The sequence below is a fragment of the Amblyraja radiata genome, chromosome 38, assembly GCF_010909765.2.
Source record: "Amblyraja radiata isolate CabotCenter1 chromosome 38, sAmbRad1.1.pri, whole genome shotgun sequence".
Classification (NCBI taxonomy): domain Eukaryota; kingdom Metazoa; phylum Chordata; class Chondrichthyes; order Rajiformes; family Rajidae; genus Amblyraja; species Amblyraja radiata.
Genome location: NC_045993.1, coordinates 5882309 through 5895455, shown reverse-complemented (window position 1 = coordinate 5895455; position 13147 = coordinate 5882309). Strand labels below are relative to the sequence as shown.

The window sequence follows — 13147 nt, the reverse complement described above, 5'->3', positions numbered from 1 at the left end:
AGCTGTAGAACAGATGTGTAAAGGGAACTGTAATAACGGAATTGCAGATGCTGATTGATTCATACCAAAGATCGACAGACACCAACTCCTAGAGTAACTCAGTGGGTCAGGCAGCATCACTGGAGAAATTGCAAAATGTGGTTATCTGTATCCAGGAAAAAATCATTTGGATTGTAAAACATTCATTTAAAATCATGTTAAAATGCGTGTTATCATCTCTAAATCATTTTGATGCAGCTGACTTTTTAGCAACCCTCTAAATGTTAACCTTGTATTAATTAAATCTTTATGTTTTTAGTTGGGAGGGAAGCCATTGTGCTAAATGGAGGACTTGAGCCCTGGCAATTGTAACGTGGTTTGTGAATGGAGCCATTCCCGCCACGATGGGCATTGGACAGTACGGTTTAGAGACGAAATGCAGGAAAGGGAACAGTTGCTCTGCATTGCCTGCGTGATTGAGATGGTGGAAGAAAACAGTGTATCGGTAAGAAGTGAAAAAGTATATCATAATTAGTGTGTAAAATTAACTGGTCTTTCAATATTGTGCCATTGTTTTTATTGAATCATCAGAAGTTTTCGGTGCAAAACATCACTGTCCATGCTGGCTAAAATAGGATGTTAGCATAATCCCACTTCATAGCTCTTGGTTCATAGCTCAGTAGATTATCACTCTACATGATCATCCTTTTCTATCATGTGTCAGGCACTTGAATGTTTCAATTAGATCATCATTCTCAGTCTGAAGGGTCTGACCCAAAACTTCTATCCAGAGATGCTGCCTGTCCCGCTGAGTACTCCAGCATTGTGTGTCTGAGGTGTAAACCAGCATCTGCAGTTCCTTATTACTCATTTTTATAAATTCCACTGTTATAAGCCAGGTCTGTGTAATCTCTTCTAAAGCGACATCTGCCAAACCAGGAAGCAAATCTGTAAACCTTTACAATATTTGCTCGATGCCAAGTTTATTATTTCTCCCTATCAGAGACTATTATTCCAGATACAGTACCACCAGAGCCTTATATAACTGGAGCAAGAAACCTCTGCTCGTCTAGTCCAAATCTTTATGTAATAACGGTCAGCGTGGTTTGACTTCTTAACTGCTCATTGTACCTGTACATTAGCTTTCAATGATTCATATACAAAGACGCCACAAACAGCTTTCAATTGTTCATCATAAAAAAACACTTTACCTTTCTCTTTTTCTACCACATGCATGACCTCATTTTACCTATTTATTCCACCTGTAATGTCCTTGCCTATTCACTTGACCTTTGTTTCTCCCTTGATTCCTCACTATATCCTCTCAACAGCCCTATCAACGACTGGGGTCTTATAATGATTTCTGAGCCGCACCACTGGTTGCAAATTCTCAACTTAAATCAGTTATTTATTGCTATTTTCTCTTTTCTTTCTGTTAATTAATCCTCAATCCATGCCAGAAAATCACCCTTAAGACTCTACTCTCCGAATTTAGTTACAATCTCACACACAAGAGTTAAGTTTAATTATCATATGTACTGATAATGGAACAAAATTCTTACTCGCTGCAGCATAACGGGCATGTGAACACAGTACTCCTAGGACAACAAATAATAAGCACAAAATAAAACAATAACTTAAAAAACCCTATCCTATATGTCTTCTTAGCACCCTATGGCATGCTTTCTGCAGGGATGTGTGTACGTGTTCTTTTAAACTTTATTTTATTCTGTCACATTTTGTTCATTTCCATACCTTATTTGCCTTCCTAAAATTTATTAACTCGTAACTTAATTTCCTGATTGAATTTAATTTGCCTCAAGTATGTGTAGGATAGTGTTGGTGTGCAAGGATCACTGGTTGGGGTGGACTTGGTGGGCCGAAGGACCTGTTTCCACACTGTATCTCTAAACTAATCTATGTAATGTAAATTCAAAGTAAAACCGCATGTTCCGGTGACACGGCTGTTGCTGTGGCTCACGTCGTAGCCCCATGCGACAGCGTTTCTTCTGGTCGCCGCTCCCTCCTCACCAATGGTGTGGCAAAAATTGGACCAATAGTGGGGAATGAGGAAGTTTTCTGTTGGGACTAACTTCATTTAAAAGGAGGTTGAATATGCCCACCAGGATCCAGCATGTGGGTTTTTATGAAGACGTGTGTAGTGTGTGAATATTTGTACTTTGGAGAATGCTACACACAGACAGAAAGCCATCACAGCCATTACAAGATCTGGGTAATTTAAAGACCTTCCTATTTGCTTTATGTAGTTGCATACTAACTTCCTATGATTCATGAATGAGTACATCCATGTTGCTCTCCAAGCCAAAATTAAGTGTTTGCTCTTTTTTTTTAATCAACTGAGTGAAATTTTCTAGTAACTGTTTCCTACTGATGTAAATGTTGCTTTTCAGATTGTTCGCAAAAAATATACGCTTGCTTGCTTCAAGGATGTTCTTGAAAGATTCCCTCACACTGTGGGAGAACTGTTCTCAATGGATGGTCGAGTGTGCATTCACTTTATGACTACTTTGCTGGGTAAGTCTTGTGTGTTCAAAACCAGAGTTCTTGTAATATTTTCTCAATTATATAATGTGAGGAATATTTACTGCAAAGGATTAGAAGTTCCAGGTACCTAAGGATCAGCAAGAACTCTTATTTTAATATAGTATAATTAGATACATTACTCTTCCCCCCCCCCCCCCCATAATGGTTCTTGCTTTCAACCTCAAAAGCGCATGAAAGAACTATATATGATTTTCGCTGACTGAATAGCAGGCAACAACAAAAAATGTCACTGTAGCTCGGTACACAATACAATAATAAACTAAACTAAAACTAAGCTAAATTTATTTCGTAAATGCACAACATTTTCTAGAACATTACTTATCATGGTTTCATTCAATGAATATGAATATTTTTTGATTTAGTTCTAATTAAATAAAACTTTGTAATCATGCAAACAATTGCATTTCACCAAATGGACCCAGAAATTCCCTGGCAGTTAAAAAAAAAAAGTTCAGCTTGAAATTTGGGGTGGTGGGGGGGGGGGGGTTAGGTTGCAAATCTATTTTTTGCATGTTTGATCGCCGGTGTCACTGGGGACATCATTTCACAAAGAACATGCTTTCTGTGAGAATCATTCTTCATCAGTTTGTAGGTGGCTCTTTTGGCCTTCTTGGAGCACTCTACCAAATCATCCCTATCATCTTTCATCCATAGATTCAGTAATAATGCTATCTATCAGGTAATGTTGCATGTGTTTTACTAACTCCTGTTAAGAGCTGGCTATTGAGATCACTTTTGAGGCTAATGTCATAGACTTGCAGTGCCAATTAGAGAACATTGTGCTGAATTTTCAGTTTCAACATCATCTTCAGTCTGTGCCTCAAAGGCTGGCAGCATCATTAAAGACCCACATCATCCTGGCCACACACTCATCACCCTGCTACCTTCAGGTAGAAGGTACAGGAGCCTGAAGACTGCAACAACCAGGTTCAGGAATACCTACTTCCCCACAGCCATCAGGTTATTAAACTTGGCTCGGACAAAACTCTGAACATTAATAACCCATTATCTGTTATTTGCACTTTATCAGTTTATTTATTTGTGTATGTATATATTTATACAATGGTATATGGACACTGATCTGTTCTGTAGTCATGCCTACTATGTTCTGTTGTGCTGAAGCAAAACAAGAATTTCATTGTCCTATCAGGGCCACATGACAATAAACTCTCTTGAATCTTGATCCTTGGAATTTGAAGATCTCGCTCTGTTAGTTTTTCAAAGCAGTGTTAAGATAACCCTCGATTGCTGGTTTAGTGTTATTAAGAGGAAGTAAAGGAATGTCTAGTTTAGTATGTTTAAATAGATATGCTTTATATTTTATGCTTCGTGTTAATTGTAGATATGCTGCAATCTGTTGAAGATGATGTCACAATTAATCTGGCGATTGAAGGTAATGTCATTGCTATGATTCATGCTACATTAATATAGTACCATATGATTCATGCATTTGTGCTACCAGACTTGTTTTCCTGCCTTTTCCCAAACACGAGCATACTTTTGGTTAATTTTTTTGAGATTCAACATTTACAAACTCAACCCATGCCGGGGACTGAAGCTTTAACTATATGAGCATGATCTACAAAAAAGTAATGTCCTTCCTTGTATGTGATCAAGATTGATGAAGCGTACCATATTGTATTTACTAAAATACATACTGTAGATATTGATGTCCCGTCGACGGAATTACATAGACAAGCATGGGAAAATGAATTGGCTCAACCCATAATGAAAGATATATGGGATGAAAGTTTAGAACATATACATCAATGCTCGTTAAATACCAGACACTCTTTAATACAATTCAAAGTACTACATAGATTGCACTATTCTAAAACAAAATTAAACAGAATTTTTCCAAATATCTCTCCTATCTGTGACAAATGTCAATGCTTAGAAGCTAATCTAACTCATTGCAGTTTCAAGCACAGGGCAGGCCAAGCAACCCATTTCATTTTCATTAAGGGCTAACAAATCATTTATTGCAAGTACTTTGCAGACTCACAGTTCAGTTGATTCACAGCTTAGAATGAGAGTCGTGGCCTGTCCCTCGCGATCTTGCAGAGTGACTGAGTTATGTCCAGGCATCCAGGGTTTTATAGTCCCTCCCCCCAGAAGGGGGGTTACCTTAATCGCGGTGATTGATAGGCGATAGGTTCTCAAGGTTGAACTCAGTCAAGTAGCGAACGTGGTTGTTTCCAACGTGGTATCTTAGCTCACGTGGCTCGAACTAGAGGGGGCCGTAGCTTTAAAACTTCTGCCGAGGTCTCAGCGAGGCGTAGTTGGGATCCGAATCCGTCCTTTGGATCTCTCGCGCTTTCTCACCCTCTTGCCTTGGCATTCCCGGAATAATTTGGCGTTTTGCGGGGAGGGCTGCAATTGTGGTTCCTTCCTGTTGGGGGGGCGGGTGGAACTCTGGCCCATGGCGGCTCCTGGTCCATTCCCTCTGCTGGTTCCGCCTGGCCCGCTGATTTCCTCCAGCACTGTTTTTTATTTGGAGTTGAAGGTGGACACGGAGCGGCTGGGGTGGCTCAACGGGATGGGTGGCGGATCTGGGGAGTGGGTGGCGTTTCGGGTCGAGACACTTCTGCAGACAATCAAGTACTCTCACCAACGGGAGTTCAGTTCAGTCTGAAGAAGGGTCTTCTCTCCAGTGTCGTTGCCTGTCCCGCTGAGTTACTCCAGCTTTATGTCTAACTTCAATTTCAAGAGTTAGGACCAGGGTTCTTCTTTATTAGGAAGGAACTGCAGATCAAAGATACCTGAGCAGATACTAATATCTTTGCTGCAGATCAGGCATGATCTTCCGATTTAAATCGGAATTCCGATTTTATTGTTTTCCTATTTGTCAATTTTTTGTGACCGATTATTTGGTGGCCAATCAACCGCTGTCTCTAAGGGGGTTATGTCCAATCACCGACCAGCTTCCCTTAACATTCCCGTCCAACCAACAAATCGATCTCCTCCCCTCCAATCAGCCACTGTCTCCAAGGGCATTGTGTCCAATCACATAATGCGCTGGTCACTTGGCGGTCAATCAGACACAGTCTGCGAGGGCCCTTTTGATCTATCACCGATCTGCTTCCCTCACCGAAGCAGACGATGGCTGCAGCCAACAAAGAGAGAGTGAAAGAAATGCAAGAAAGCAGCTATGACATATAATACACAATAAACTATATTATAAATACACAATAAACAAGTTATGCATTCTTGTACTCTTACATGGGTATGACCGCACATAAACAAAATCCCCTCCCCTCCTTCCCAACCTCAGCCTCAAGAACCTTAGAGTACCCCTAGTTTCTAAAACCCATTTCCATCACTGGATGAACTGTCAGATTTTCTGGATTGTTGAATATTACTCTCATTGATATCACAGTCTTTTAATTCACATTATTCAGTCGTCATATAGTGCAGTTGTATAATAAATTTTCTAGTGAACCAGGTAAGGTTCAAGTGATTACTAGAAAAAAGAACCAGGATCCCAGAGAGCTGCAGGCTATGCAGGAATGAGGAGGGGTGACTTTAAAGAGAGTGTGGGAACTAAAGCCCTACCGGCTTGGAGGGATTGTTGGAATTGGTACACCAATGAGTCAATTGCCAAACCATGAGTTTTAACTGAGGTTAGGGAAAAATAAACGTTATTCTGTTCCTAATTACATTGCTTTTGAAATGCATTTTATTATTCTTGAATTGGCTCACCAAAGTAGTTGTTGATGCAGGAATATGAGAACGATTTGTGGGTAGGTTATTTACAGGTCCAACCAACAGAGCTGATGTTTTTTTTCAGTTCTTGTGCTTCTCACTGAGGAATTTAAGGCAGATGAGTTTGTATGCTGCGTGCTGGATCAATGCCAAAAACAGGTCAGTTATTCCAAAGATGAGATATATTGCAATATTTTCATAATGGTGATAATTCATCCAGAAATGTATTAAACTAGTAAGCAACATATTCTGTTGAGAAATGTAATTTTTATTTACTTCACTAAGCTTCAGACCATTTAAATGCAAAAAAGGACAAAAAGTGCTGGAAGAACTTAGCATGCCAGACAGCATCACTGAGAACATAGAAAGGTAATAGGTCGGGTCGAGACCTTTCTTTAGATTGAGATGATATTTTGCAGAATGAGCAGTATTGACTTGGTTTGATTGCTGCAATGAAAGTGCAAATTGCTTTAGCGCAGACTCAGTTTATTACCGTCATATTTGAAATTTTCATTGCACTGATTGTGCTGGATATTCCAACAGTTTAAAATCTATTCGCCTATATATTTTACAAGAATTGCAGTGGCTTCACAGTCCACAAAAATGCTGCCCTCTTGCCAGAGTTTTTGCTGTTGCTTGTCAGGCAACCAGTCTGCACTCTGATGCCCTTGTCAACAGCATGCAACTTGCCATCTCAACTCCAAGCTATTTGCAGTTGTTCTTGTATGCCATTTGCAGCCGCTCCCATTGAAATTCAGCAATGTTCACCAACTCTGCTTACTTTGCATAAAATAACAATCAAAAGAACATCTGGTCGCTCAACTACAGGAAGGATATCATTAAATTGGAAAGGGTTCAAAATAGATTCTCCATAATGCTACCTAGTCTTGCAAGTTTGAGAATAAAGAGTGAATGTGGAGAGGATGCTTCCACTAGTGGGAGGGTCAAGGACTAGAGATCATAGCCTCAGAATTAAAGGACGTTCCTTTAGAAAGGAGATGAGGAATTTCTTTAGTCGGAGAGTGTTGATATCCTATTTATTCTTTTACCAGTTGTCAGAAAAAAGCAGTATGAGGAAAACTTTACCTGTTTTTACATTGATGGGGAAACTGTTGATCACAATCCCATTCCTTGCAGAGAAGTTGATCCACAAATATCGTGAGTATTTGGAGGAACATAAATATCAAGATGAGATGTTAGCATGTGGAAAAGAACACACTTCCAGCCTACCATATATTGTGCCAGTTCCTAGAGCAGACAGACGACTGGACAGTTTCATTTGTATCAATGTATCATTGTATTTAATGTTTAGCTGGAAAAACAGACTTTCAAAAATGTCTCATCGTTTAGTATTAATTGGTTAAAAGTTAAGTTTTTTTTAACCAAGATTTATTAAAAAAGGTTTGAGATCCTCTCAAATAATCTGGAATGGTTAATAACTGAACAAACTTTCACTTACAACACAGGTGACAGACACTAGAGCAAATTTTGAAAGCTGTCTTTTGGAATGCTGAATTGTCACCAGTTTTGTGAAATAGGTATTTTGCATGCACATTAGCATTCAAAACTTGCATATGACTCTCACTTAAATTTGACAGCCGCTTAGGCGTTTCCTGCATTATTTATGCTTTGCTTCATTTCATCTACAGTGTAGCTAAAGATATACCAAATGGAAAACATTACAATTATTTTCCAGTGGTCAAGAAAATCATTTGGGCACCAGTATGTTGTTGCAGTACTGAACACACTGGACCGCCTTTCCTCCCTTTGAGACCTCCAGAATTGGCTGATTAATATTCTCTTAGCAAGGTCGATGCCACTGGTGAAGCAGCTACAACTATATATAGAAATGTCTTTGCTTCTTCATCTAGTATGTAGTCTTGTGCCATTCCCTTTACTGTGTTGTGCTTCAGACCATTTCTTGATAATCACATGAAGTGAATCAAATTTATAAAAGACTGGATTCTCTAACATTCAGGATTCTTGGGAAGTCAAAATGGATCATCTATTTCACATTGCTAACTGAAAATATTTGTAGATGCTTCAGCTTTGTTGGCACCTTTTCAGTTGAGCGACAGGTGTCTTCCATGACATATAATAATAATAATAATAATAATAATAATGAATGGGATTTATATAGTGCCTTTCTAATACTCAAGGCGCTTTAATTTTTTTATTTAAAAAAAAAAATTCATACATTCCTCAGTCACACTCGGTGGTGGTGAGCTACTTCTGTAACCACAGCTGCCCTGGGGCAGACTGACGGAAGCGTGGCTGCTATTCTGCGCCTACGGCCCCTCCGACCACCACCAATCATTCACACACAGGCAAAGGTGGGTGAAGGGTCTTGCCCAAGGACACAACGACAGTATGCACTCCAAGCGGGATTCGAACCGGCTACCTTCCGGTCGCCAGCCGAACACTTAGCCCATTGTGCCATCTGTCATCATAGGGACAGTCTGCCAAATAGGCTCATGCGAGAGTCTCCAACTCTCCTTTGCCTGACCTATTCAACATATCCCCGTGTTCCTTACTATTTTCTGGTTTGTAGTCTGCCAGCTATTTGATCTACTACTTTTTCACTGACTTCATGTTCCAATATTTGTCATGAATCTGCTGTGGTAACGTATCAAATGCATTTAGGAAATCCAAATGCATTACATCTACTGCATTCTTTATGTGTCCTTTGGCTACATCGTTTCCTGCCCTCCCTTCTCAAGATTCCAAAGGGACCAAGAATAGTGAAGCATTTTTAAATATGATTCATCCTTACGTGAAAACCCCAAACAATTGCAAATGCTGGGAATCTGAAATTAAATAGCTTGTAAAGCATAATAGGATTATTTACCTAAAATTACTTTAAATGTTAAAACCATGTTGAACTAATGAAATGTTATTTCAGTCCGAAACAATCATTTAAAAAACATTTATTGTATTTTTCTTCATATATCAGCAATGCTGCTGGAGCATATGAGGCTAGCACTGGTTTACCCTGATGAAGCAGTGAGAGCATCGGTCTGCTATATTTTTTGTGCCATGTACAGTTATCCTCCTGTAGTGGAGAAGCTTTCTATGTACTTCAGTGAGAGACTTTGTAAGCTCATTATTTCAATTATGGAGGCAGCACAGACCAAAGAACTGCAAATAAACACCCTTGGTAAGTTTGAAATATACAATGTTTTATGTGATATTTTAGCTCCACAAAATAGTTTTGTTTATTAGTTTTCATATAACTGTTTTTAGTTGGAAGCTTCTTCTGATCAAAGAGTCATTAAACAAATGCAGCACAGAAGCAGTGCCATCTGTTTGACCCCCCCTAGGTGGCATACTGGGTTCATCCCATTATGTCTACGTTTGGCCCAAACTGCAAACAAATGCACTCTAAACCTTTTCTATGCAGCTATCTGTGCAAATGTCCTTTAAAAGTCATAAATGGTTAAAATGTGGATTAGGAATATGATGGACATAGCACGCCTTGAAGAAATGAGACTCCGACTAATAGATAAATATGACCAATTCTTAAGGAGTTGGTCTCCTTTCATCGGCTTTTTGGAATCATGTGATGCAGCGGTACCATAAGGATTGCTGATTTCAGTTCATGACGTGGATAGATCTACATCTCCGAATATAGATTTGAAAAATTCTCTTTTAAGGGGCCTTCTCTTCTATTTCTACTTTCCACCTTTTCTTTTTTATTTTATTTTTTATATACACACTTCACATTTTTCTACTCTCTACCATCTATTTTTCCACTCTTTCCCCTTTCTATTGTTTTCTTTTTCTTGTCTTGCTTACTTCCTTCTCATAACATAAAACTAGAGGTTGTACATGGAATGGATTACGGTATGACATAGTTGGCACCTAAAATTAGGTGCTTCTGTATTGTTTTGTACTGTATTAACTTCTAATAAAATAAACAAAACAAAAAAAAAGTCATAAATGTATGAATGTGTACTGTAAAATGTTGTCCTTGTGGTCCCTTAAATCTTTCCCTTTGTCCTCTAGTTTTAGAATCCTCTATCTTGGGGAAAAAGACTATTGTTATCTTTAGTTTCTATACCTCAAAGACTGCATGTAGCAATAGAAGTAGCGGTTAGCACAAAAACAAGAGACGCCTGATAAACCAGTCAATACTTCTCATTGTTTTACCTAGATAGCTGCATTAAATACAGCTATACTCAAATCTTAATAATTTTTATGCCTAGGTTTATTTTGAGATTTTAGTGACCCAACTCAAAATTCTGATTTTACTGGCAAAATATCAGGCATGTTGATAATGCCAGGTACAAGTGATCCCCAGGTTACAACAAGGTTCTGTTCTTGTGATCAATTTGTAACCTGAATCATTTGCAAGTTGGAAATGTAACCGTGAACTGAGTTCCCACATGAAAATACCTACAGAAGTGGGTTGTTTTATAGGATTAGATAGTCTGGAGAAAAATGTTAAATCTTTGCTATTCTTAATAATAAAGCTGATACCAACAAATTTAGCCCAAACATACCTTGGGCAGCTGAGGTTTTAAACACTATTTTTTTAAAATACAACTGTTGGCCTGGATGGCATGTCTCTGGATAACATTCACAAAAGGGGAGAAATCAATTCTTCCTGGTTTACAGAATTCCAGCTGGTGCCAAGAACCTGTAGCCCCACAGCAGCCAGCAAACTATCCTGACAATCTCCCAAATGGTCGTTCTTATGTATGGCTGTACGTTAGGAGGATGTGTACTTGGCTACTTGTTCATGCCTACTATATTCTGTTGTGCTGAAGCAAAGTAAGAATTTCATTGTCCTATCTGGGACGCATGACAATAACCTCTTGAATCTTGAATCTTGGATAAGATACTGCATATAAGATAGTTGTGCTATGAGATCCTAATTGGGTGGCACGGTGGCGCAGCATTCAAGTTGCTGCCTGGCAGCGCCAGCGACCCGGGTTCGATCCCATCTATGGGTGTTGTCTGCACGGAGTTCATACGTTCTCCCGTGACCTGTATGGGTTTTCTCTGAGGGATCTTCGGTTTCCTCCCACACTCCAAAGACACAGGTTTGTAGGTTAATTGGCTTGGTATAAATGTAAATTGTCCCTAGTGTGTGTACAATAGTGTTAATGTGCGGAGATCGCTGGTCGGTGAGGACTCGGTGGGATAAAGGGCATGTTTCAGCACTATATCTGTAAACTAAAACTAAACTAAATTGCTGGCTCACAGGAAACTACTAATATCAATTTTTTTTAAATGGTGGAAATAGTAGATCAGGCATTATTAGTGGAAAAGCAGAGTTAATTCCCAGTTATTGTTGTCTACCCTTTTAATGCCATTGGGTATCATGGACTGTAGTGGTGAGGTTGAAGATGTCCCTGAAAACTGCAGCTAGTTGGTCTGTGCAGGTTTTAAAAACGCAGCCAGGTATATCATCAATGCAGGATGCTTTCAGAGGGTTCACCCTGAGGAAAGATCTTCTGATATTGACCACTGCTTGAGTACACAGTATCATCAGGGGATGTGGGGGCTTGTGAAGGTACATTGCTGTTCTCCCTTTCAAAATGAGCGTAGACAGCGTTGAGTTTGTCCGGGAGTTGATGTGTTGCGGTAACTTGAGCTACTCAGTTTCAAGGTAATCTTGTGTTAATGGTTAAAATCATTGATTTGTTCATAATTTGTTCAAAGTTCATAATTTATTAAAAATCAAAATGAAAATTCCTTCACATTATTATTTCTACACACTAATATAGGTCTTCTCAAGCACCTTCTGCAGTTTAAACAGTTTGTGACTGTGATGATGAGTTCATATGGAACAGAAGGAGTTAACCCAGAAGATGAAGTAGTTCCGCAGGGTACAGTACCACAAGGTTATTGGATTATTATAGTCTTTTAAAGTGAAATGGTGGGAGGGGGTGAATAACGTGAATGATGGCAGAGCTAAAAGGGCACTTGCTGAGGTAGGCAGACTTACGTGACAATGGTGGAAGTTATACTTGATGCATTGCTTGGTAAAATGGAAAGTATGCCTAAATGTTCACAGGTTGTAACCAATGAGTCAGAACAGTCCTTTTTTCACATTTACCTTTAGTTTAATGCTGAAGCAGGAACCCAATTTTTCCATTCTGGAAAGGCTGGTTAACTTCAGTCAGCAAATTGGAACTGACATTATGCAGTTTCCATGATTAACATGGTTAATATTTGAAATGCAGTCAATGCATAGAAGGGAAAGTTCTGCACTGTCAGGTTGGTAGCTTCCATTGTACTGCATTCTATAGATTAGTAAATTGCTGTCATGGTGCTTAGCTTAGGATTCTTTGATTGAAAAGTGCTTGCAGAACATCTCTGGTCAGACATTTCTCCTTCAACTCCGTTGATGCGAACTGACTAACTGCAAGGCATGTGTCAATGTCTGTAGTGAAGTATGCGTTCCCTTTAAAGCAATGTCGCATTACTCAGTGGCTCCCTGCTCTCTTTGTGAGAAACAGTTATTAGTCTTGTTCCCCTGTTATTACCACAAATATCAGAAAACCTATTAAAATATTTGTATCAAATAAACATAATTCTACATCAATTATTGATTGTTGATTAAGTTTCTAGCTTTGACTGCATATTTGTGAGCATAATTTACATCAATTATTTTTGTTCGCTCGTGTGTCAGACAACGTCCTGCCATCACTTTGCCACAGCCAGTGCCACATCTGTGCCTCTGCGGAGATCGTCCGCAGTGCATGCCTCTCCGCGGCAAGTCAGTAGGTGGGCCATTGTCCACGTCTCCACAGTTGCACTTGTCAGAGTTTGAGAGGCCCAACTTCTTCATGTTGAGTCCGCAACGTCCCACTCCAGTGCAGAGGCGGTTTAGGGCTTTCCAGGTGGTATAAGACAGGTGGTGTCCTGGTGTCATCTGTTTGGTTTTGGT

The 13147-nt window shown here is 39.4% G+C and overlaps 1 protein-coding gene across 1 annotated transcript in view; it reads left to right on the top strand.

Moving 5' to 3' along the window:
• Window positions 1-415: 415 nt before the first annotated feature.
• Window positions 416-13147, top strand: part of mei1 (meiotic double-stranded break formation protein 1) — a 68681-nt gene continuing 55949 nt past the window's right edge. Inside the window, exons 1-7 of the mRNA XM_033013129.1 lie at window positions 416-484; window positions 2391-2514; window positions 3887-3937; window positions 6335-6408; window positions 7302-7407; window positions 9203-9406; window positions 11982-12083. Of these exons, the coding sequence (XP_032869020.1) occupies window positions 416-484; window positions 2391-2514; window positions 3887-3937; window positions 6335-6408; window positions 7302-7407; window positions 9203-9406; window positions 11982-12083 (730 nt within the window). The remainder of the gene's footprint in view (window positions 485-2390; window positions 2515-3886; window positions 3938-6334; window positions 6409-7301; window positions 7408-9202; window positions 9407-11981; window positions 12084-13147) is intronic.